Raw genomic sequence first — 26,358 nt, 5'->3', positions numbered from 1 at the left:
ACCACAGACCTGCAGTGTTCAGGAAAGGCTGAAGTTCTACCAAACATCTCAAGTTCAAAATTTCAAATATATTTTCACTTTATTTTATGAATGCCCATCAGATATATATCTTTGATGCTACAGCACACTAGTTGAATAAAAATCAACAACATAAAAGCCGCTTCATAAAAGATCCAAGAAGTGAAATCCCAAAGCCATAACCATTTACTCTGTGAGCATATCATCTTTGACAACCATATATAAATGACATCATGACAACAAATACAATGTACAATAATAAGTGTGCAATGTTACAAAATATACAAAAAGGAATGTGTATTTAATATACATTCAACAATACTCCATAAAAATCTTTGTTGGGAAAGTGAAGTGCCTTTTCAAAAACAACAAAAAATGTACACCACTTCAGCTAAGATGTCTGAAGTATCTCCCATCAAAAGAGTAAAGCCTGTGTTCTTTGACTGGAGATAGAAAAAAAAAAATGAACTGAATTTTCCCTAAAGAAAAAAAAAATCTGAACTTCATCAAATTTTTGTCCACATCTATAGTATTATAAAATATTTAGGGTGCAGAAAATTCAGTTTAATTTAAATTTTACTTAAAAGTGGGCCCTCTTTTATTGATAGATCTAGCTCAGTCATATAAAATCAAAAATCTATATTTTTAATAGTAAAAAGACCATTTCTGCCCATGTGTCTTTTCTGGCTTTGATGCATTCCAAAATTCATATAATTTTGCTATCATGGAAATATGAGTCTGACCAGAGGTCAATACAAGAATCATTCCTCATTTTCTCTTACCTTTATACAAGCCTTGCATAATTTTATTCAAATATTTTTTTGCCTAAGTTTCAGAATTTCAGGAAATTATTACAGTGGACATTATGAAGATCACACGCTTATAAAGTGGCTGATTTTACAAAAAAGCCCACCTAGCCTCCAGTTTTCAAGGCACCATTTTGTGCCGTTCTTCCAAAGCAGGGACTTGCATTGACAGCAGAAAGCATTTAGATGCTGAGCTGCACAAGTACATAACCCATGCTCAGCTCTGCTGGGCATCTGCCCTCATTCCTTGTGTGGGTCCAGGAATAAAGGTGGCTGAGTATTTCTAATAAGCCTCTCAAGTGACAAAGTTGATCCCTGATTTCCAGAAGTAGAGATTCTTGCTTTACCTCCAGAGTTCAAGATTTGTTTGTTTGCAACAAATGGAGAGGTGACATATTGGCAGCTCAAGGGAGGGTATTGAAACTGCCAACAACCTCTCTTGAAAGGACAAGCTTCCACAGAGAGGGATAAGTGCAGCTTGCACTGTAGGTATCACTTTCCTTCTCTTTACAGAGTTTGAGCCTGCTACTACCTATCAACTCATGGGCCCAGATCTACAATTCATACAACAGCAGTTAACACATTTAAACTTAATAGCAGCAGGTTTTACTCCAACCCTGAAGACTATGACTTAGGCATTGGAAGGGGGTCAATTGCAGGTGCAACACCATGCCTCTTGTATTAGAGGCCAACACAGACCATTCAGCCCTTCAAAGCATTAAAATCAAAAGTATTTTCCAAACTCACCTGAGGCTCATACTGAGTACCATTCACAATTTTGATTTTCAGACTCGTAGTTATGCTACCGAAGGACAATACGCAACCTTTGCAGGAGGTTTCAGGCCTCTCTGAAAATAATTTCTTATGAATATACGTAGGAGTGATAGGAAATGAAAGGTACTTATAAATCATATGGCATGCCTGAGTGATGCCCAGGTGAATGCAAAAAAAAATCATATTATTTGCAGTATGTATATCTCTTCCTGAGTTGAATTTCATTCCCAGTATGGAATCCAAGCGTCTGCTTTCTTTTTTTGGCAAGGTACTCAATCACATGGTAAGGCAATCCAATCTTCTGGTTTGCTTCCTGTCTTATTTCCTCCTAAATGGCCAAGCATTTCTCACCAAGATCACCACTACAATGTGTGCCAGAATATGTTTAAAATATGGTCCTGTAAAAATAGAAATTAGGTTTGTTTCTTTGAAGGCAGCATTAATTCTTCATATATTCTGGGATCTTGAAGATTTCAGCTGAACAGATTCAAAATTATCTTCCTTTTCCTGCAATGGAAAAGACAGGTTCCCATCAACTGGGATTCCTCAAATTTCCTCCAACAGTTAATACAGTCAGTTCTTCTCTTACTATCTCCAGAGCAGCCTTTGCCAAAGACTTCATCTTATTTCTACCACAGTCATTAAGTGTACAGTTTGACTCTTTATTATTCAATAACACTACTAATTCTGTAAAAATTTGCAAAATCAACAAAATTATGCCACATATATTGTTCACGGTACTTGCTTTAGAGGGTACAGGGAAAGTTTGCATTTTACACTTATAGTATAGGACAGGTAGTCAGAGCTGGGGAATTGCAAGGTAATCATATCTGTGGTTATTATTACTTATTAATGTGTTTCCTACAGTAAATAAAATGTTTGGAGCAAAGTCTGCGAATGTAAACACTGCCTCGTTCCTGGATTCCTACCACAACTCCTCCTCTAGGAGACACACAGGACAAAAAGAGTCTACAAATCCTCTGCCTTCTTAAAAATCAGGGCTGGAGGGTTGAGTTTTCTTTGGTTTTATTTGCTGGGTGACAGTCTAGCCCATCTGGCCAGCCGGCATCAGGGTGAGAAGTGTGGATGTACACGTTACTGCATGTGTGAACAACCCAATGGTCCACACAGAAGCAACGAATGAAGGAGCCCTAACACAACTACTCACTAGAAAATGCTGGTTCCTGCTTCGTGTACCTACCTTTTATACTTGCTGATGTACACAAACAGTTTGGAAACTGTGTTATACTAACCTCATGATCTGATCTTTAAAGCCATCTCCCTCAGAGATCAGGACAGCCTGTGCAGATGTGAGAAAGAGCAGGGGAGAAAATTGTCCTACACTTTCCTACTGGAGAGTATGTGTTTCTTGTTCTGAAGGAGCTGGTATCGTTATGCCGGAGACAATACATGGAACTAGAACAACCTCCAATCTGAAGCAGTTTCACAATTCCTTAACTTCTACACTCTCATTAAAAATAGCAGTCATTTCTTTCTATATTTCAGGTCTAGCCTTGAACTCCTCGTGTACTCAAAACCACTGATAGCTTCATGAGATGGTTTGCTTCACAGAAATGCCATTGCCTAAAGCTATCCATACAGTTAGGATACTTCAGATTTTTCTTTATCTCTCAGTTTACATTTCTCCTCTTTTTCTCCCATTTTCCTCCATATATTTTTTCTATATTTTACATGCATATGCAGCAGGAGATTAATTTCCTCTCTTTTGCATAAATGAAAACTGATGCCTATTAACATTTGTTTTGGAGAAATATACATTAAATTCCAGTTATCTGCAGGGATACAGGACACAGATTGCACTAAGCTAACGAGGTACTGGAAGCTGAGTTTGCCAGCTATAATTATCTAGCAGGAAAAAAAGAAACCAGCTTAGAAATATCTGACAGCCTTGTTTGAAAAGGAGAGAATACTCAGGGAGTCTGCTACAATGGATATGGGAACTTTAAAAAACTCTTTTTGAATCCAAACAGGCATTCGAGTGGTCTGAATATTAAAGTACTAAAGTTCACATTAAAGAGAAAAAAAAAAAACACTTCTCCCACGGTCTCGTCTCCATACCTCTAATCAGGAAGGAGACAGTGGTTGGTGCTGCAAATGGAGTCAGCAAAGCTTTCACAGTTATCAGGCATACAGCAAAACATGACCCTTACCAGCTGCACTGGTCATTATGCTCAGCGACAGCTAGCCAAGCCATTTCACGGACAAAAAAACATCATCAGTGTTTCAAAGTCAATCCCTATAGGATTCAAAATGGAATCAACTTCCATTTTTGCAACACCACCACAAAATTTTATGTCATTTGATTTTATTTACATTTTCAATATTCTTAATATTGAATTAAGAATTAATATTGAATTTCTGCCCCTTTCCACAGGGAACAATATTGATTTTGCAAGACAAATAGTCAGGCTGGGGTCAAGGGAAAGTTCCGCATATTAGCTGTGTAATGGTAACATCTCCTAGAAGGGCGATCTGGGGAGCAGGTAGCATAGAAAGAGGACAGCAGTCTAATAAAAAAAAAAAAGTAAAAGAAAAAAGAGAAGACAAATATAAGGGAAAAGAAACGAGGCACACAGATTTAATTACATTGCAGTCGATCACAGACAGGAGAAAAAAGGAATACAAGAAAAAATCTCAAAATTCAACATTCTGAAATATTATTTGGACAAGAAACAAGACGGTCACTTTTAAAAATAAATTTTTACTATGATCTTTTAAGAAACCTTCCTATTTTGAAAAAAATCCACTTCAGCAAAACTGTTTGAAAGGGTATATGTCATCCACCTTTATCCAGATCATAATAGATGACGCAGCTGGACTCCCTTAGAGATGACACTACCCTTCCCATTGACTCCTCGGCACTTGGAACAAAGACCAAAGTGCTTGCCGGATCTACCATGAAGGTCCTCTGTTGCTCCTCTCAGAAGTGTTCAAAGGACACCAAAGACCTTTGTGCTGTGAATTGAGACATGCAACAACCCGCATCACACGTGCTGCAGAAAAAAATGCTTTTTGCTGTTGCTTCCCACTGAAATGGAGAAGGTTGCTGTATTGGGTAGCAGGCTGTGGCTGATACCTCTTTGACTGAACCCTATAGTACCCAAAATTATGGTTCTCAGGTCAGCCACAAAGCCAGTTCAGGTGAGCTGCAAGCAGCTGGCTGGTGGCTATGTTCCCAATGTTAATTTTCTGTATCTATAACCACTGTATTTCCCTCAGCAATGGAAGTGTTTGGGAGGAATCTGGGAAGAGAAGTTCCCCTCAGCATTAACTGCTCTTTTTAGGTATCATCTGTACAACAAGGAATGCTACTGAAATCTCTCTGCAAAAGAGGGAGCATTTACTCAACATCCTGCAATATTTCTTATCATTACCCATACCGTGGATTTCAGCAGACTGACTATGGACTGGGTGATGTGTGCGTGGGAGGCTGCACAGGGCACTGTGCAAATTAGCATCACAGCCTCATCACGTCCAATCATAAATAAAGGTAATAATTATTTTTAGTACTAATAGTAGTAATTACTACTCACCTTTGTTGCTAAGGACTTGAGCTTCCCCAGCAGTGACTGCTTATTTGAATAGACTATTTCTTCTTCATTATCTTCTCCTTCCATTATAGCACAGCTGTCAGCAGCTGGCAGCTCGCACTCTTTTGAGTTCGCTGTCATCACCAATTTGGAATATTTATACTCCAGTCTGAAGATACAAAGCCAGACAAGCACAGATTTTTTAAAATGTCTCATATTCAAGGTTTTTGTAATTTAAATTATCTGCAGTCCTTCCACATAGTTGTTCCTGAGGTATTTACTGGAAAGTAGGGCTATGTTTTCCCAAAAGATCATAAATAGGTCAAAAAGATTTCCTGCATGAAGAAGTGTGACCTGTGTACCGGTTAGGGCAACAGCAGGTCTGACTTCAGCCTGTATCAGAATCTGCATCACACTCCTGTCCAAGGAGGCTATGGGAGAGAGGAGAGACATGTGTAACAGCATGTGGTAGGAGGCATCAAGAGGTGAGGAGCCTGGATTTGGGGAAGCATTTCATTGCTATGGGGCAATGAAATCCCATGGAAGTGGAATCACATTTTGAAAGTTTAAGGCATGAGATTTGGGAAACAGAGGACAATGGGGATGGGGAACAGTCACTATGTTCAGTTTGAAAAGCAGGGATCTTTTGACTGTGTACCAGACACGTCCTGCCAAAATAGACCTAAGCAATATACGGTCAAGAACCTTATTTTAACCCAGCTGAAAGGGACTATAATTAGACTGAAAATATATCTTGTGGTCTTCAGACCTTGAAAAAGCCATGTTGCTTCAGGACCTAAAGTCAACTTCAAATTCTCAGGGGTTAAAAAGATAGTTCCTGTTGAGACAATATGTCATAACAAATTACTGCAGATTTTCTATACTTTCCTCACTAGCATTTTTGATAGCCACTGTTGGCAGAAGAAACCTCAACTTGCTGGATTAAAGGACTGATCCAACATGGCATTTGTCATCAACATTGTCATAAGGTCAGATCCATGGAAAGTCTTTCTGTTCACTACATCAAACTTTTAGCTTACTTTTTTATGGAATACAATTTAGAGTACTTACTTCTGGTTCTTCTTCCAGAAATAGCAGGTCAAAGCTATGAGAAGAACACCTGTGAAAGCACCAACACCAGCTCCAACTTTTAGCCAAAAATCCACTGTTTCACAAGTGCTGGTCCTTTTTTCTGGCAAGGGAACCCCTTTAATGCAATGCTTTGGCTCATTCCATACATATAAGGTTTCCTTTCAAACAGAAAGCAGAAAACACCAAAAAGTGAGCTGCTCACAGGAAAAGAGAGAACTATTTAGAGCTGAGGAAAAAAAAAGCTGTTTTGAGATAGAAAGGTTAGACATCGTTTCATTGAAAGTAAATGTTTTCAGACTCTAGGAGTCAAATTGTGTACTCAATTGTCCTCTTGATTGTGTCTGCAGGTTCAGATATGGCAAAAGGATTTCCTTTTCTGTATTGCTCTTCACCTGGCACAATATGGGTTGGACAGCAATTGTGAATGTGTTGTGCCTACGTTGGAGCTGTTGATCAACAGGACAGTTCTGAACCTGTGAAAGCACTTCCTAATATTTGGCTAGAGAAGGCAGCAGCAAAAAAATTGCAAGCAAGGAAGGATAAATTTCTGAACTGAAATTCTGAATCCTCCTGGGTCCTGTACCTGAAATCCTTTTTTGCAGGCTCCCTCGATCTCATGGTAGTCTTGTTCTGTGCAGAGAGGGCAAGCTTCTGCACTTTCCCATACAAAGTAGAAAGTGCATCCATCGCAGGTGCCCGCGGGGCATGAGCTAGGAGGAGAGTAAAGCTGAGTTATCACTTATGACACTCTGGGGTTTGCATACTCACTCTGCATTCTGCTGCTGAAGATTGGTACTGCTAAGTATAACAAATGGGTAAACATCCTCAAGTCAGCAGATGGAAAAATCTGGGTGAAGAATTTTTCCCAGTTTGTACAATGCTTTCTCAAGTGAAAACAGATGTTGGATTGTCAAAGGTCTAAAATAACAGTCCAGTTCCTGGCAGTGAGTGCTACTCATGCACTGACAATGAAGAGAAGAGAAAGAAGCAAGCCTTGGAGACCAGAAGAACCACTCCAGTATTTCACCAGCACGGGTTTGCCCAGCATGCACTTCCATCACTGTTCTCCTGCACTGGGTAACTGCTCCACAAGAATGCTGCTATCTGGTTCCTTCTGTTCTAATGATGTCTGGGTGATTTTGTCCATATGGAATGGACTTGTCCTGTCATGGCTAATTACTAGAAGGATGTTCACCAGTTAATGAAGAGATAGCAGTTTCTCTTAGTCTAGGAAAGACTAATGATCCTATTTTGTATTCAGGCTGCAGAACAAAGTTGTACTGGTAATGGCAGGACTTTCACGCAGCTTTTGTTACTGACAATTACATCAGGTCTAACAGCAGCAGTGGCCAAAAGTCCATGCAAGAAGCTAGGTCATGTAAGTGTGAAATATATCCATACAGAAAAATGGATTTAAAGGGTTTTTTTTCCTATATCATCTAGAAATCTGTTACCCTGATCTTAAGGACTGAAAAATCCAAAGCTCTAAAAAGTCCATTCTGACTTATCCTGATTTGAATAACTGACAATTGTCCTCTCTAGATTACGGAACGTTTTTTCAAGGTACATGGCAAGAGCTTTGACAGACCTTTCTCTTCAACCTCTTTCACCTTATACTGTAACTTCATGTGATACTAAACACCATGTCTGGAGGATCAAGGAGCTACATGCAGTATTATTTGACATGTATCAGATACCTCACTGTTTGAAAATAGCTGTCTGACTGCTGAGATAATCAAAGAAGGCTAGCAAGGGAGAAGTCAACAAGAACTGCAATAAGGTACATCATGTCAGCTCTGTGCTGTTTCTGTCCATGCTTGCACTTTTAAGAGCAAGGTAGATTACTCACTGCTGGTGAGTTACCACAGCTGATATCAGGTTTAACCTGTAACACTAGAAAGGACACCTGGAGGATTTTCACACAGCAGCTGACAGATAGTGGCTTGTTGCCCAGCATAATTTGCAGTGTGTCAGGTCCCTAAGAAATTGGGGTAAGCATCTCCAAAGGTGTTCAAATATCAATCACTCATCCATCCCCTGTGAAGTAGATCCCTCTTCGCTTTCATTCAGGTGAGCATTGTTCCCACTTCCGAAGAGAAACAGGGATCAAAGAGGATCCCACACTTCTCACATTGTTAGCTTTTGGGAAGAGCACTTAACTTTTGGGAAGGAGAATGAATGAGAGGGCTATCAGGAGATTTATAGTAAAGTCCAGACAAAGATGGGCCTTGACAGCCAAAGAGGAGGGTTATCAGAGCTGAGGGGAACTTCTGAAGAATCACAGGGTGTTGCTAAAGAGTAATAGAATTAATTATTTCACTGTTTTTTCTTTGCAGCTTTCCAGGTGCAGGTACAAACAGGACTTTGGAAGAAATAGGCTTTTTGGAATCACTTGAATCAGAGCGAAGGTTAAAAAAAGGTCAGGCAAATTAAACACAACTGGTACAAGGGGTCAGGGATACAAACTGGAGTGACGAGACACGTAAATAATTACATATCGAACTTGAACTAGTCAGGGCTCACATAAGCTTTGCAATAGCAGATTTCATAGTTCCTAGGACAGTCAAAAAAGTCACTTTGTCCACAGCCACTGCTGTAGATCAAGGAAGAAAAACTACCTCTCAAAGCCTCAACTAGTCTGTTCTAATCAGGAGGCCAAAGATCAAAATAAGGAACTAAAATCAAGGAGAAGTGGAGACAAGAAAACATCTCTACATTTTCTTTTGGCATTAAGCTTGGAACAACCTGCCCTAGCTCTAACCTCTCTCACCACGCAGCCTAACTACAAAGCAGCTGGTCTGCTGGGAGGGGATGGACACACACGTCCTTCACCTAGGAGAAAACGAGTGAGACCCCCTGGGTGGCTAATGAGGGAGACAGCACTCCTCATTGCTATTAAGTATAAAATTACTAATGAGTTTCGTAAAGATTACCTGAGGAGAAAAGGCTTTTTGGCACTACTAGGTTACAAATACTTAAATACCTGGGCACAGAAAGCTCTCCTTGGCCTGGTTTGTTAGGGTTGCATCTCATTGTCACAACAGTTGCACGGCCACTTTCGCAGGAGGTTGTCACAGTTGAAGACCTAATGTCAAACAAGAGGAGAAATGTAATACATTTCCACTACAGTAAATACGTGTTGCTTTTTCATAGGTCTCTGTCCATTCATGCAACTGCAATACTGAAGAAATATCCTTTACCACATCACTTTTGCCTTTGTTAGCTGGAAGAAACAGAAGCAGAGTAGGTTTCACCACTTATTTTAAATCCCAAAGTGCACTGAGACGCAACTCAGAACTGTTCTGTCTTTCTAGCTAGTTTGAATTCTGCTGTGTCAAGGAATAAATCTGCCCACAAAACAGAACAGAATGTTTGGAAAAGAGAATTGCAGGTGCTGTGGTTGGTGCTGTGGTGCTGGTCTCTCTGCTGGAGAGTTTATGATGGCTCCTTCCTCACCTAGTAACATGGGAACTACACTGTCCTGAAACAGCACAAGGCAAAAGGGATTTAAAAAATCAACATTATTCTGACAGGATAAACATTGCAAACTAACTTCATAATATACTCAAAGTAGGGTCACTGGTGTGGGCTTCAGATTGCAGAATTACACACATAATTTAAGTATTCATATATGCATGAAGTGCTATAGCCAATTAAGATCTATCACTAAAGCCAACACAACACAGAGAGCCAATCAGTAGAACAAATATAGATATGTGCCTTAAGATCAGCTGAATAGCCTCATGAGCTCCACAGTCCAAGCTTAGAAACCCAATTCACATGTAGACATCTTAATTGAGGTGCTCTTCAAGCTAGTTCTTACCCAAGCTGAGGTATTCTTTTTACTAGGAAAGTGAAGAATAGAAAAGCATACTGGCAAATGTGCAGGTTGGAATAATTATTTTTAACCTGGATTAGTTCATTTTTATAACAACAAAGTAAATACAAATGAATGTGAAAGAAAATTTGCAATGGGAAGTGGACATATCAAAGCCATATGACAAACACGACACTGGAAGTGGCACTTGGATGAATCAAAGCTCTGCTACCACTTTCTACAGATTAAGTGTAATTTAGATTTGCATAAACGGTGTTTGTTGATTTCATAAGATGTTCTTCAACATGCCAATCAATATCAGCTAGATACTGGTTAAAGTGATCAAGATTAAAAGTGTCTTAAAGATCTCTCCTCACAGATTTAGTTTCCTTTAAACAAGTGAAGAAATACGACATAGCAATAAACAGTATTTTTACCTACTTGTAAAAGAAATGCACATCAGGTATTTTGCTTGGAGAGGGAGGAAACATATCTGTCTTGATACTAATGTTTTCCAGCGTTGTTTCAACAGTAGCGCCTAAAAATTTGGGAAGGAAAAACAAGGAAAAAGCTAAGAATAGATTTTTGAGGGGTTCACGTATAACATTTTATGAGTCTGAAAGGTATGGATCTCAATAGCATTTAATGACATTACCATACATGATACACTTTCTTTTATTCTAACTAAACTTCACAGATTTGTATGTTCCTCATACAGTCTGATTTCCTCTTATAGACATAACAAAAGAAAACAAATAATTAAACAACACTATTGTAAATAAGTTTTACTCTTTTGTATGAATTTGAAGCAATCACAGGATATTACAGAATGATAAAATAATTTAGGTTGGGAAAGGACTGCTGAAGATACCCGATTCAAGCAACTGCTCAAAGCACATGACTTGAATGCATAACCTTAACACATCATAACCATGTCACATCCTGAGCAATCTGCAGTACTGTGGGAGAAAAACTGAAAGATGCAATGACAAGATTCAGAAGGATTATGGAGTTGTAGGCAAGCCTTGATGCCACATTTTGGAACAAATGACAGGTTGGTGATGATAGCTCCTAGGGACTTTATTATATTCAACAGAGGCAATGAGAGAACATGCCCATCCAATATGCAGTGCTGTAGAGATGGCATGTCAAAGTTTCTCAAAAGTAAGAACACTAGAAGCAAAATCACATGTGAAAAATATGTCATTCTTCAGAGGATATTAATTATATGGCTAAAAAGCTGCAAGGACTCTCTCAAGAACGACAACAGTTTTGACTAAGAGTCCACCTTGGATCAGAACAGCGGTAAAAGAGCAATTCAAATAAAAACATTGGCACAAGCTTAAATAAAAGGGAATAGAGAATCAAATAAAATCAGAAGCTAGGAGTTAGAGAAAAATGATAATAGATGTTAAAGACTTCAGGGAAAAGCCTGTGTTTGGCAGCCCTAGGAAAATTATAAGTTTGGAGCTTTTTTAGAAATACTAGAAATAAAACTACATCTTATGGATAGTAAAGGTAAATTTCAACCATTTTAAAATGCGACAATTGTAATAAGGAAAAAGCAGCAGAAGTGCTTGACATCTTTTCTCTGTATTTGGAAAAAAAAAAAAAAGACTGTCTCCTTGCTTTCCAAGACAGTGACTGAACACCTCATTCCTTCAGTGGCAGGTGAGGATACTAGCATCTACTTGGCATGCATGCTTATAAACTAGTACACTCATACCTAAGAGTGACCTTTAATAGAGCTTTTAATGATAGTGAAATATCAGAAGACCAATGCAGGGGGATATGGTGAACCAAATTACAACGTGGCTAACACAACGATGTAAAATAACAAGAATGGTAAGTGGAAGATGGGTTCCAGTTAATGAACAGATGCATAATGAGTGGCAGTCAACATGAATTTATGGAGAACAGCTCTTGTTGAACAAATATGTTTTCATTCCTTGAGTGCTGATGAATTTGTTTGCTAAAGAAAATTATGTAAATTTGTCAAGTATTTCGCTAATTACCACATGACATTCTAATTAAAAAGTTAGCAGTGTAATATCAATTAAGCGCACACTCTGGATTAAAAATTATTTAACTAATTACAAAATTATCTGGCCATGGGAAATTGTCATCAAACATGGAATATCTCCAGGCTTCTCTAGGCATTGATATTGGAATCTCAAAATGCAAGATTATCATCAAGGATCTGCAAGTAACTACATAATCACTGTTGGTAAAGTATGTAGATGAGACAAAAATTAAGAGGAACAGGAATAAAACACAGAGCAACTTGGTTCACTTGGCACAATCAAACTAAAGATATTTTAGTGCACACAAATGCAGCAAGGGATAAAGGCCAGTCTAAGGAAGAGAGATTTTTCCCTTGGAAACTGTAACTCTGAAAAAGATCTAGAGTGGACATCAGATCAAATAAGCCATCATGAAATCCCATGAATCTGGAGAAAGAAGGACTCATGGATTCCATCCTTGTATGTAAATACAAATACGGAAGTTATTTTTTATTGCCATTATAGTGAATTAAATACTGGAATACTACTCCATTCTGGTGCCCATGCTTTAAGAAAACATAGTCAGTTACAGAGGCTGCAGAAAGAGTCTCTAAAATTATTCTGACACTTGAAAGAAATGCAAGATAGCAAAAGACTTAGACAAACTTGGTCTACTTAGTTTATCAGAAGAGCAGACTGAGGAGGGTGTGATGATTCCAGTACACAAAATATTCCTCCAAGGAGGAAAACGTGGGTATGAAATGGAGAAAGAATAACAAGAAGCAAGAGCTGAAAGCTGAAGCCAGGCAAATTCAAACAGGAAAGAAGTCTGCTTTGAAATAAAATACAGAGATGGTGTTTGACCAGTGGAAAAAAATACCAATGTCTGTGGCAAAGCTTTTATTTCTGGCAGTCTTATAAGTCCAGGTTGAATGCTCTTCCAAAGACGTACTTTTGTCAAACATGAGTTTCTGGGCTCAGCGCCAGGGAGAAAGTACGAACACTCAGTGCCTGTAATGGATAGGTGAGCAGACTAAATGACTTCATTGTCTAATCTGGCCTCAGACTCCGGAAACTTGTGAGCTGGAGCAATGCAAGACTTAATTATGTGTATGGCCCGATGCTGCTCTATGCCTTCCCATTCCTCGCCTAATTATGTCCCAGCACCAGCTTCCTCCTCTGAAATTGCCCAAGTGAGGACTCGGCATGGGCAGAAACACTTGAACTAATGTGACTACTACAATGCTTGGTCTTGCCCTGCATGAGGTGGATAGGAAACATGAAAGAAAACTAGTGCTTTTTAATTACATTCTCCAGATTTTTGTGCTGAAATGCTGTGCACCATGGGACCCACTCGACTAAACACAGGGAAGAGTAAGTAATATGGGCATCAAAAATGAAGAATGAGAGGAGCCGTTACTCTTCTCCTCCATCCATCAGCTGTACTGAAACCAGCAAAAAGCAATGGCATCTGTCCACATCTGCTTCACAGCAGGCGACAAAGTGAACTGAATCTTGGGCTACCCCTTTGCTCTTCTCCCAAGGTAATGCAGCACAGCTGAGCTGAGGATTTACTCCGCAGCCCTAAATACATGAGAGTACAACCATGATAACAACATGCAGAAAACAAACCATGTACCTAAAAACCTGTCGGCAAGGCTGTTGGATTGCAGAGCCAGGGCTGTTCGGAAACCCTTGCTGTCTGACGGGATGATGGTGGACTGACAGACAAAAGCTCCCACAAAGTTGGAAAAATCTTCTGATTCTGCAACCATGTCCTTCAGAGTAACATCTGTGATATTGTCAGTGCAAATAGCCATCTTCTTCCCCTGTGGACAATCAGGAAAAAATGGGGAAGCTGTTGGTTGTTGACAGGACATGAAGAAGTTGGAGAAAGGAGAGACTGCAAACTTTCTGATTGCAAACTGGATGAGTTTCATTCCTGAACCTTAGAAACAACTTGATGTTTCTATCATGAGAGGGACAAATTGCAACAACAAACTATGCCATTGTGAAAGCTCTGATTAAAGCCTGGTACAGACCCAGAAACACGATGTCACCAATGGTCTGTGTTTTATCAGAAACCCGTGCTACAAAGCACTCTTCTTTGTTTATCTTGACAGCATGGTGTTTACTTGCAGAGCACAATAAAATGGCTTGCAAAGGAAAATCGTATTTCCCTTGCCTTTAAATAATATATTTAATACCTCTTTATTTGGGATTTAATCCAGATAAAATATTCTCAAAGCACAAATACATGAAATCCCTAAATAGATCTATAGCCTTCAGGGCTGCATTAATGTCACATGTCCAGACCAGTGGAGAATCTCAGAGCAACAGCAATGAAAGACAAATCACTAGACTCAGTCCTGACAAAATGCCAAGCAGTCAGGACCTAATCGTATGATTGGTAGTGCTGTAACACCACTGTAATTTGGGAAAATGAAGACCAGATCCACAGCGGATGGCACATAGCTGTACCTTTGTGGACCTAGCTATCAGCAGCTGTAATCCAGGAGAGTACATAAAAACATATTTTAGTCCAAAAGTAAGCAAAACACTGTAAAGAATTGTGACTACTCATTTGTCTCAACTCATGCAAACTCATGGTGCAAACTCATGCATTTCTCATGTACATGGGAAAGAGACTTCAGAACTTTACAGGGCTGAACATCAACTACATACATTGACTTTTATGGGACAATACACATCACCGGCACTGCTCCAAAACTTCAGTTTATCTATGTGACAACATGCTCTCGTACACTCCAAACCCCAGACGTGAAAACTCTGACTCTGGGCAGAGACTGTTTGCACTTACAGACTAAACACATTTTTCCACCACCTTAAAAGACTGGAGTCAAAATCAGCAACAGGCACCCTGACCACTGGCAGAGAGCAGGGTGACCAGGGGCTCTGCTGACAGCAACACCTCCAGCCATGTCATGAGGGAAACATATGGAAAGAAGCTCGCAACTGAAAGACTCAGACTCTTCTCTTGAGTTCCTTGGTGCCAGCCCAAATGGTCAGGCTTGGGACTCAAGTGGCTTGAAGGCAGAAAAGAACTAAGGGATGTGACAAAATTTTTCTTCTGAGTGTTACTTATGCCTAAAACATTGTTATCTCCACTCTGGAAAAATCATTTGACTGCTCAAAAGTCCTCTTGCACTGCCGACCAAGAATCAGAGGAAAGCGTTTGCACAGTGTTGGTGACAGCTCAGCTGCAGGGGAGTCCTCGTCCTTTCTCAGTATGATCCCACAGAAATATCAGCCTGGGCAGCAGATTGGTTAATCCCACCGACTCTCAACATCAGCTAAGCTCACCTCATTCCCACACAGGCTGATGTTGAAGAAGTGAAAGAACTTGGTCCCTCGGGAGGTGAAGCTGGGTCCACTCATCAGTGAGCCCACCTGGCTGAGGTTGCTAAAATCATAATTCAGGCTCTGGTTACCCTTGATGTACGACACCAGGCAGTCACTGAAGCAGGCAGAGTGGTCCTTCAGAGAAGGAGAGGATTCCGTTAAAGAGCAGTTGTGGACCAGTAGCAAACCATTCACCTGGGAGTTAAAACAAGGAGGTGCAGACAGGACTGCTTTCCTTGTTCAGTATGGAGGGGAATTTGTCTATTCCTGTAATTCACCTTTCCCTTGGGAGAATTCCCATTCCTGTTTCAGTCCCTTTCCCTTGCAATCATGTATCAGGATTTTAACGTTCCCTATGGCTGGCCTTTCTGTTGTCCTCTGCATTAGACAAGAAAATGCAGTTTCTTGCTTTGTTACGCTGTGGGAGCTTTTAGGATCCCAATGTCCCCACTTAAAGCCCTGTAGATAGACCAGAACATGGCCTCAGCTACACTTGTGTCTTGCAAAGGAAACACAAGAAACAGCTCCAGAAACAGGGACAAGATATGAATCCAGCTGGAGAAAGGCAGAAAAAATAACAAAATGGAGCAGTTCTTCAAGTCCCTGTGCAGCTCCTTGCCAAAGGATGCTACACATGATAAATGTTTATCTAGGCTTAAGGGCAATTTCATATAAGAGGAATTTGTTACAGGTTTGAAAAGACACAAACATCATCCAGCTGAGGAAGTCTCTGAGTTTAAAACAGCAGGAGTCTGGGATAGTTTTAGGTGGAAGTAATGTATATGCTCTTACATTGTCCCCAATCCAACTTCTTGAAATTAAACTTTTTTTGAGCCAGTGTGGTCAATTTTATCTTCTTATTGCATATTTACAAACAGAAGTTAGACTATAGACATATGTGGAAGAATAGGATCGTTGGTTATAATTATACTTCAGTGCTCACAAGGCTCATACCTGTAGGAAAGGACTAAAAGTGGCCCTTTGAGTGCCTATATCCCAAGCTACCCTATATCAGAAGCATTCAGTTCCTGTACCTTGTTGCTCTTGCTGCCAGGCCCACATGGGATACAGGCCTCCCTGCCGTAGACCTGGTGGATGGAGAGGAAGGTGTTGACCGGACACTCCTTGCACTGGCTAGTCTTCTTCTCGATGTAGTGTCCCGCTGGGCAGGGCACACAGGATGAGCCAGACTGCTCAGAGCCCAGCGCACAGGCCCGGCAAGAAGAGGCAACTCCATCCACTGCATTGGTCACTGTGATGGAGTAGATCTTTGCCATGTCATTGATGAACTGTCTGCTCTGGAACAAGAACCAAGGAAACCACTCTGGTGTCATCACATCATTGCACACTACCCAAAGCGTGGCACACAAAATCATCAATTCAGGGATTGACTTCTACACGTCCCTGTCTTTCAAGATGGATGGTTTATCCACAGCTGCCTCTCAAGGGACACTACATGGTGACAGCCGCCCACCCTTTACAAGAAGCCTGTGAGCTTCAATGAAGGACAAGAGCTCTGGTGGTGAGTGTCCAAGGAAAGCTGTGTTGTAAAACCCTGTACATAACGAAGTACTTACATCTTGGCCCTCGTTTATTCTCTGAAAGGCCCAGGTGAATGTGAAGGAAGCATTTTTGGAGATTATGTGAGTGTAGGATTGTTTCTCTTTACTTCTTTCCCATGATTCCACCACATTGGTATTTTTTCTATTAACATCCTATAAAATGGACAAAAAATATTTTTTTAAAAAAACAAAAAGTGTGGTCATACTACACTAAACATCAGTGTTTTACAACATAGAGATTAATATACATAAAGGAATTCACAATTGCATTTAACATTTAATAAAGGAGAGCAAATATATTTATTCTTGTTGTGTTTTAGCCCCAGTCACTACACAGTTTCTTGCTCAACCTCCCCTTCCCCAGTGGGATAGAGGAGAGAACTGGGAAGAAAGGAAAACTCATTGGTTGAGATGAAGACAGTTTACTAAAATAGCAAAGTAAAATGACAATAATAACAAAATATAAGGATACTAAAATATACAAAATGAACAATACAAGATTTCTCACCACCTGATGTCCCAATGACCAATACAGCCCGTCCCAAGCAGCAATCACGGAAAATGAAACCAAGCAGCAAGCAAAGGATCAAAAGGGAGAGAGAAAGGGAGAGAGATCCATGCCCCTGCTCCAGGCAACTCCCACTTATATACTGAGCATGACGGTTATGGCATGGAATACTCTCTTTGGCCAGTTTGGGTCAATTATTCTGTCTGTATCCCTCCCAGCTTCCTGCACCTGCACATTAACAAGACCTGGAAAGCAGGACGGTGTCCTTGGTCTCATTAGCAACAACTCATATCATCAGGGTGTTTATCAACATTCTTCACATGTGAAATCCAAAACACACCGACTACTGAGAGGAAAATTAACTCCATCCCCGCCAAAACGAGGACAATTCTTTTTTCCACTACCGGCAATTCTTCAATGGAAAATGGATGTCTATTCCAAAAGATGCCCTATTTCACACAACAGTTAAGTTCAAAGTCCTATAGTAAGTTATAAACATTACGAGGACAAATTCAGCAGTGGTTCTTTCAGATTTGAAGTTCTGTTTACGTATAAAACATGTGGGTACCAATGCACAGAAAAAGGAAGGCCAAAATTAAAAAAAAAAAAAGTAGTTTCTACTGTTTTCAGATACTCACTTTGTTGGTGTCTCTAGTGAAATAGAACTGAGGCAATAAGACAGAGTTAAAGTCTACACAAGAAAAAACTGTTCAGTCTATGGTCATGTTTCTTATTCTCCATCAGCTGTAAATGTTTCAGTGCAAGATGCTTTTCCTTTAAAACAGATTATTTAAATTACCACTAAAGGCAGATTCCTTATAATTACCACCTAATTTCCATTTACCTATCTTTAAATTAAGAGCAATCCTTTAAAGTACCACTAAATAAAAAAAAAAAAAAGACCCTTTGCAATCGAAGGGGCAAGGGAGCTGTCACAGATCCAGTTACCCTCCTCAGCTGATGGACTTTCAATAAGCAGACAAGAAAAGTAAAAAACACAGCACTCAGCTTTCACAAATGTCTGTCTGCTGCCCTACTGATTCCCTAGGTCACTAGGATCAAGATTAAATTTCCAAATTTTCCATTTCCCATCTTTCTCTCCCACATCTTGACTTGTGATGGTATTAAACTTCTGGAGGCTAACTTGACTGCACGAGAGACACTGATAATTTTATCAGTCAGTTTAACATGGTCAAATTTGGCTCTCTGCTGTCCAATGATTTATTTTAAAATAAACAGATAACCAGGAATGGATCACAGGAAATTTGCTAGATCATTCATTAAATCCTTCCTGCAAGGGCACTGCAGATATTAAACTAATGTCATACTTAATCTCAGTCATAATAAATCAAGTGCAACTAATCACACCTACGTAGAGGTATTAGAGTGACATGTGGAATACCAGGCTCAGTCCTCAGTCATGGAGAGAGGACTCACTTACCGCCATGAAGTACAGCACACAATCTGCTGAACAGATGGTCTCAAAAACAAAAGTAATTCGTCCCAGTTCCGACCCAGTTGCTCCCGTCACCGATGTCGGAGGTCTGTTAAACAGAGAAGGAACAAAACATTTACAAGATGCTCTCCAGACAGGCAGCAGTCAATCCTTCAAATTGCGTTTCGTACCGCGGGTAAACCATCAAAGCCCTGTCACACAAAACCTGCCCTTGCAGAACTGCAGAGGCCAGGTTGGCACAGCAGCTCGGCACTGGGTATTGGGCGCAGGAGGATTATTTTTTAAGTGTCTGACTTCTTTATGGTACAGTTCCGTCCCTACAATCAACATCTAAATTTGACCATATTGGTAGGGAATCTTATCGCTTAAATGCATTACGTGTTTTAAGTGATTTACACCGATTTAATTGCATCTACCCTCCAGTGGTGGGAGACACATTCAAGAGTTTTGTATAAACCAGAAGTATTCAGGGTCCTCCCGTGCAAAGTACTAAACAGTAAACTGCAACACACCAAACCTTTCTACAGATATGTTTCTTGCTTGTCTTTTATTTTCATTACTGTTTGCCCATACTGCAAAATAAAAGCCTGGGTTTGCTCATTGGGTGTAAGAAGTCACAACCCCCTCAGCTGAGATACAGCAAAGGGAGGGTGAGGTTCCCTTTGTCATACCTTACCTGTCCTAATAATTGGCACCTAGTCTGAGCTAGGAGTCTAAGCTCACTCTTTTAACAAAGAGGCACAAGCACCTCAAGCAACTGATTCATTCTGTCTGAGGGTCCAGGAGAGGTGGGATGTCCTGTTCTCCTGTGGTGCCTGCATCTCTCCGCTGGCTCCAGCAGAAGCACAGACAGTGCAGGCTGGCTGAAGCCACAGAGCAAAGTAATGTGAGTTTCCATAAAACACCTTCAGGGCAGGCGCCAGTAGACATGCTGTGGCAGACTTACCTGGTTACTTTGGGATAATTTAGAAACAGAGAAATAGGAATATTTTTTCCTCAGTTTCTAGACAGCCAACTGGCTGGCATCTCAGACTGAAGAAAACACTGACAACAATCAAGCTCTTACAGAATTGTCTGCTGCAATGGGCTGACTGGGGACACAGGAATAAAATCCAAGTTTCCCCTTGTCTCTCATTCATGACATCATTGCACTTCAGAAAGGAAAACTCTGCTCATTCCAGGGATAATGTGAAATAGGTGTAAAAGGCAGAAGTAAATGAGAAATAGACGAAAAAAAAAATCCTGTTCCTTACTTAAATCCTGGGATGTGCAGGTTCAAGATAAGATAGTCATTGTCAGAGCCTCCTGCCCCACTCTGGATGTGATCACCAGCCACCTCCCAGCCTTCACAGGATAAAGAAAAGAAAAAAAAATCAAGAAATGGATGGTTTCTGGGTCACATGGCAAAAAAAAAATCTATGTTATCACACTTTTTAAAGCAATTCAGTATTTTAGTACATTTTAAAGATATCTGTTATAAACTGTAGAGCAGTATAACAAAGCTTTCAAATGTACATTTTTAGTACTTGTATATACTGCTGATTTTATAGGCAAATTCACCTTGAAATCAGCAAAGCAATTGAAATTCTCTGACATGCACTGTGCAGCTCAAAGGGGATGATCCATCTGATCTCTTCCAGCCTTAAAACAGATGAATCAATGAATCTGTGTGTTAAACATTAAGCATATACTTCATCGCCCCTCTGCTCAACACGTATAATCCAAAGCTTGAGTTACACCAGTCTGACAGGGCAGATCAGACTGAGGAAAATCTCTCTGAGAAGGCTGGAGGTGGGAGAAGTCCCAAACGGGACCGCTTTCATCGGTGAGCTGTGACTGCTCTCTGCTGCTATCTTAGCACATGTGCAGAGAGAAAGCTCTGAGTGCTAAATGAATAAAATCACAGACTTTAATTAAGTTTTCCAAACAAATTATGTGTGACCTCAATGGGCATAGTTTCACAAAACATGAAAGAAGATAAACTAGAGAGAAGTTAAATAGTTGGGCTTTTTTTCAGTGGGGATATTCAGATGCATCAAAGTCTATGGTGGGATAGGTCCTTGGCTGAAGGGACTTCATATAGGCTGCAGCTCCTGCCCTCTTCTGGTATACATGAGATTTTTTATTTCTTCTTCGTGATATTGTGACTTTGCTTCGTAAAGGAAATTTCAAGCCTGGTGCAATTAAAGAAAAGGGGGGAAACTGTGTTGTGACTCATGTAGCAAAGAGCATATTCATTTTGATGGGTGCTCCATTACAACAGTGATCAGCGCAGGAAAAAGACATGCAGGTAACAACACGGGGAGTTTGGCTCACCGTTCATTCCATCACACTTTGAGTTGCCAACATTAAAGCAAGAGGTCTTCATGTTGCCTGGCAGGATGTTCCACCACTTGTACTCAAACCCAAGAGCTGGTTCAGTCCCAGCAGGGCAGGCTTTGCACTCTACAGGGCAAGACGGCGGGAAAGGAAATCACACAGCCAAAGCACATGTCAAACAGTTTTTTAAAGAACATTTTACTCTCCGGGCCAAGTAACGAGCAAAGAAAATAATTTATTTCTTTATAATTAAACAGTCAAAGACTTACCAAGACCAGAAGAGTGGAAACAAGACAAGTATTTTATAAATAGCAGATCATAACCTCATGGTAAGTAATCCGTAACTGATCCTCCAAGAAACACTTCCTTTTTAATGGCTTCAGCTGAAGGTTTGATCATACTGGTAAACCTGAGTTCCCACTAAATGGTGTAGGTGACCACTGGACCAACACATCTCAGAATCAACAAGCCAGAGTTTAGGCTACACAGTGTTGGCAGGGTACTCATCAGACAGTGCTTAAAATGAGATTTTCACAGGAAAGAACTTGGGATAGATAGGAGAATGGGTAAGGAGGAATTACTGACTGTAAAAGTTCCGATTCCCTTCTCAGAATCCCTTAAAACAACCGACAGGATGTTTATGTCAGCCAAGAACTGCATCCAGGACACAGCAGGTCAACTGAGAGCAGCAATCCCTGATAAGAAAGGACTTCAGAGAGAAAACTCCCTATCTTCTATATTATTTAATAAGTATTTTATGCAAAATTAACTCTGACTTACAATGATGTATCATTAAATTGAGTCACATGCAAGCAAACAACTGCTTTTGGGGACACAAGCAATTTTTTTGTTGACTCCTACCCTGTGTCCCATCTGAAAATGTGCCAGGTGGGCAAGGAGTACAGGAAGATGAGGCATTATTGTAAAAGCCAGGATTGCAGGGTGGACAATCCTTCCTCTCTCCAGAAGGAGGTAGGGTCAATGCATCGGGGAGATCCTCTCTGCAGATCTTGGGTTCAATCCATTTGTACATGATCTGAGTCTGCAAGGAGAAGACACTGCATTCACGTGGTGTGTTAGGAAGCTTTAGGACTAGATGCACCAGCCAAGGTCCCCTTTGTAAATAAAATTTGGGTATTCCCAATGTTTTAGGCCAAAAGTAGACCTTGCACATCCAGGACAATAAAGGGAAGGGCAGAGAAGGCAAATAGAAGTGATTGGGTTCACAATTGATTGCAAGATATTAGACCTTAAGAGCAAAGCAAAAATATGAAGCTTAAAACAATGACTACTGTTTATTCCTATTTATCCAGTGATTTTTCCCCTGAAAACATTTCTGAGGAACATCAGATAAATAATTCTAACTGCATAAGTAATCTCTGCATTTTAACCATAGTAACCCAAAATATAACTTCTGCGTTATAAAATCCGTTTATTGGGAAGGCTGAGAACACCAAAAGTTTTGCATTTTTTCTCCATACTGGTCTGTTCTTTGAAAAGTTCTCAATTTCTCTCCAGCCATTTTCACCTACTGAGCAAATGCCAAAACCACACAGGAGCTCTCCCAACACCTCTCTAATCCCTCCACACCATGTAAGGAACAGTTTATGAATGCTAACATGAGTCAGTCCTTGGCGTTACCACACACAACAGTATCACCTCTCTGTCATCACCTCTCTTTGAGGAGACAAGTTGTCTCTCTTCAGGAACAGGCTTAGGTGAGATGCATCACCCCGTGAAGTTAGGTTTCAAATTTCATCTGACTTTGGGTCTATCCCTGAAAGGGTTTAATATCTCAAGATAAAAATTAGCTGAGTTCCAGAGCTAAGAAATCCAACTGGCAAGACTTCAACTTGGCCACATCTCCTTCTCTGGCTACTCCCACCCTTTGTTCCCAGCAGTGCAATCAGGGATCCTTGAGCCCAGAGTCACAGGTACAGCGCTTGGCAGGGGACATTTCACCTTATGAATTTGATCCAGGGCCCTGAGCACATGCCCCTGCCATTGCAGGTGTTAAGCTGCTTGGGCTCAAGGTTAGCCCTCTGATAACACGAAGCTCTTCAGGAAGTATTGATCATCTTTGAATCTGTTTGAAAAAAAAGCTGGAAGAAGCCTCAGTGCAGGCTCAGGCCCCAGCTCCTGGAAGCTGCACTTAAGCAGAGGCTCTCACCCTTTGTCCCTGCTTGCGCTGTTTTGCTGTCATGCCTGTGCCAGGTCATGTACCCTGGCTGATCCACATCCTCACTGACCCATGGACTTGATGGATTGGCCATCCATCACCACTATGGACTTGTCTGGCAACCTCGGTTGAATTTGGCCACTGACGCTGCGTCTGCTTTGCTCCCTTTGCTGAGGTACTCTGGGACTGCTCCGGCTGTCAGAGTGGTGTCTGTCCATTATGGATCACCTTGCCCTTGCTGCTTTTGAACATTTATAGGATTTTCTGGAGTATTGTTCCAGAAATGCTTCAGCAGCATTAGGGGTGTACAGCATTTAAAATAAAAAAGGATCAGGAGCTAGCAAAGTACCCGTGTGGTTGCCCAGAGCCCAGACACACTGTACATACTAAAGCAATCCTACTGCATCTGAGCAGGGAGAAAAGGGTCAGAGAGTGCCCACAGCCGTGTAAGTGAGATTTTCCAAGACTGGGGCTGAAGCAATCAGCCTGGGATTTTTACAGCATTCAGTAGGTCATACTGAGTCAATAGGAGTCAAGTGCCTAAATCTCCTGGGGCCTTTTCTACACATGGAGTGGGGACAGCAGGAGGGAGAAAACAATCTCAAGTCCAGTGAAAAACCTGGCTCATATTAGTAAGCCACGGATCAGCAGGCCTTTAGACTGGTGCTTTATAGCCACTGCTCGCCTGAAGATGGGCTGCAGAGTCAGGCCCTCTCGTTGAGCTGCATCACAAGGAGAGACGGCTGTTGAGTAAATGTAAAAAAGATCCTGAAAGATATCTACCAGCCTGTTGTGAGGAACAGCTGCAGACACCAAGGTCAGTTCAGAAGGAGGGGGAGGAGTAATGCGGCTCCTGGCCAAGATTCCCCTGCAGCCTGTGGTGACGACCATGGTGGAGCAGGTTGTCCCCCTGCAGCCCATGGAGGTCCACGGAGGAGCAGAGATCCACCCACAGCCCGTGGAGGACCCCGTACCGGGGGAGGTGGATGCCTGAAGGCGGCTGTGGCCCGTGGAGGGCCCGCTGGGACAGCTGTTCTGAAGGGACTGCACCCATGGAAGAGATGACCCACGCCGGAGCAGTTCCACGAAGGACTGTGGCGTAGGGGTGGGACCCCACAACAGAGCAGGGGAGGAATGTGAGGAGTTCTTCCCCCAACCATGAAGCAGCGGTGTGAAACAACATGTGATGAACTGACCACAACCCCCATTCCCTCTTCCCCCCTGTGCCGCTCAGGAGGGGAAGGTAGTAGAGATAATGTTAAGCTCGGGAAGAGGGAGGGGTGGGGGGAGGTTATCTTGTTCTCTGTCTCATTATCCTGCTGTTTGGAGTAATAAATGAATAGTTTTCCCCAAGTTGAGTCTGTTTTGCCCGTGACGGTAACTTTAAGGATTTCTCCCTGTCCTTATCTCAAACCTCGAGCCGTTTTTCCTTATATTTTCTCTCCCTGTTCTCTCGGAGGGTGGGGGGAGTGAGAGAGAGACTGCGTAGTCTGGTCCGATCGGGGCTGAACTACGACAACGGCAAACCTGGACCGATTTCCAGAGACGCAGAGCACTAAGCAGTGAAAGCAGACCTGAAAACCCAGCCAGTATCTGAGTGTATGACACATGTTGCAAATGGAAGATGAAGGGTGTGTGCAGAAAGACCCACTTTGTATTCTGATTATGTCTATCAGTGAAGGGAAAGGCCATTGAGGAGGCAGGAAGAGGGTCGACAGTAGGAGCCTATTCAGTGCTAGAGAGCCTTGAATTGCACAGAGCAGTAACAGGGTAATCTGCAGGAGGCTGCAATTAAAGCGGTACCTGGGCATGTAGCAGTGAACACTGCTGCCAGTTCCTCGAGTCATTACAGGCAGTTAACAGAGCAAGAATCACTGAGTCAAGACCAGGTTCTAGAGTTTGCCAGCTCTGGGCTAATCCTACTGATGCTTCATTATTAAAGCATACAAACTCTCAGCTGCATTTTGGAACTGGCTGATCAGGAGACTTCAAAATACTCCATCCTGCCAGCAACCAGCCAGCAACCTATAGGTGCTATGGATTTTGACTACTTGTCATCCCATCCAGATTTAAGAGAGATGGGAAAGGGAAGAAAAGAAACAAAACAGGCCTGATCACAAGTCCACACCTCTGTGGGCTCCATATCCCAGTGAATATGAGTTTCTTCTCCAAATCCTACCAAAATCCCCACATGACTTCTGGGACAAAGGACGGGAAAGCTTCAAAGCTAGGCAGCTCCACCAGCAGGTCCCTCTTTGAGAGATCCAGTGGATGTAAGATCTCTGGGTGAAACAACCTACTGAGAGTCCAGGTGTTGTGAGGCATCCCATGAAGCAAGCACATTATTATCAGCCAAGTTCTGCTGCTGCACATGAATACTCCCAGGCTATGTAGATACCATTATTTTGACAGATCATGGGCTCTTCTTTGATGCTAAAACCAAGGACATGATACCCATCATACCTATGCAGCCCAGCGCTCTTCCACCTGCAATAGGTATGGTCATGCTCTTGTGCATGACTGCAGCACCTGAATCATGCACGGGCATTGCTTGGAGAGGGCAAGTTGTCACAAGCCAAAAGTATGCCAGGAAAGACTGGGTTTATTCCAGGACAGTACTTCACCCTGTGCTCCAGCCCTGCTTTTTTATGAGCATGGAAGTAGCACCAGTGACCCAGTCAGGATAATCACAAGTGCAAGGAGCTTAGCATTTCACAATGACAGATCTCTTAAGCAGATCCATGACAGGCAGATTTTTACAGATGGATAAATCCTGGTGAGAAGGCAGCTAAAGGACAAGACCACAGCCTCAGAGACATTCAATACTGGAAGCAAAATTAGGAAAACAATTGGGAAAGATACTCCTAGAAACCCTTCGTTGTTTTCAAATCAAGAGATCACAGTAAGCTG

General features: G+C 41.4%; 1 protein-coding gene across 1 annotated transcript in view; it reads right to left on the bottom strand.

Moving 5' to 3' along the window:
• Window positions 1–859: 859 nt before the first annotated feature.
• Window positions 860–26,358, bottom strand: part of ELAPOR2 (endosome-lysosome associated apoptosis and autophagy regulator family member 2) — a 101,287-nt gene continuing 75,788 nt past the window's right edge. Inside the window, exons 9-22 of the mRNA XM_086745463.1 lie at window positions 22,131–22,311; window positions 21,267–21,395; window positions 20,204–20,294; window positions 18,936–19,038; window positions 17,002–17,139; window positions 16,459–16,722; window positions 15,386–15,559; window positions 13,701–13,890; window positions 10,500–10,596; window positions 9,225–9,326; window positions 6,825–6,951; window positions 6,221–6,399; window positions 5,153–5,318; window positions 860–2,105 (exon numbers count right to left, since the gene is read on the bottom strand). Of these exons, the coding sequence (XP_086601589.1) occupies window positions 2,046–2,105; window positions 5,153–5,318; window positions 6,221–6,399; window positions 6,825–6,951; window positions 9,225–9,326; window positions 10,500–10,596; window positions 13,701–13,890; window positions 15,386–15,559; window positions 16,459–16,722; window positions 17,002–17,139; window positions 18,936–19,038; window positions 20,204–20,294; window positions 21,267–21,395; window positions 22,131–22,311 (2,001 nt within the window). The 3' untranslated portion in view covers window positions 860–2,045. The remainder of the gene's footprint in view (window positions 2,106–5,152; window positions 5,319–6,220; window positions 6,400–6,824; window positions 6,952–9,224; window positions 9,327–10,499; window positions 10,597–13,700; window positions 13,891–15,385; window positions 15,560–16,458; window positions 16,723–17,001; window positions 17,140–18,935; window positions 19,039–20,203; window positions 20,295–21,266; window positions 21,396–22,130; window positions 22,312–26,358) is intronic.

This window comes from Chlamydotis macqueenii, chromosome 1 (assembly GCF_036417535.1).
Source record: "Chlamydotis macqueenii isolate bChlMac1 chromosome 1, bChlMac1.mat, whole genome shotgun sequence".
NCBI lineage: Eukaryota > Metazoa > Chordata > Aves > Otidiformes > Otididae > Chlamydotis > Chlamydotis macqueenii.
Note: the sequence above shows the minus strand (reverse complement) of the source record. Positions and strands in the feature narration are given on the sequence as shown.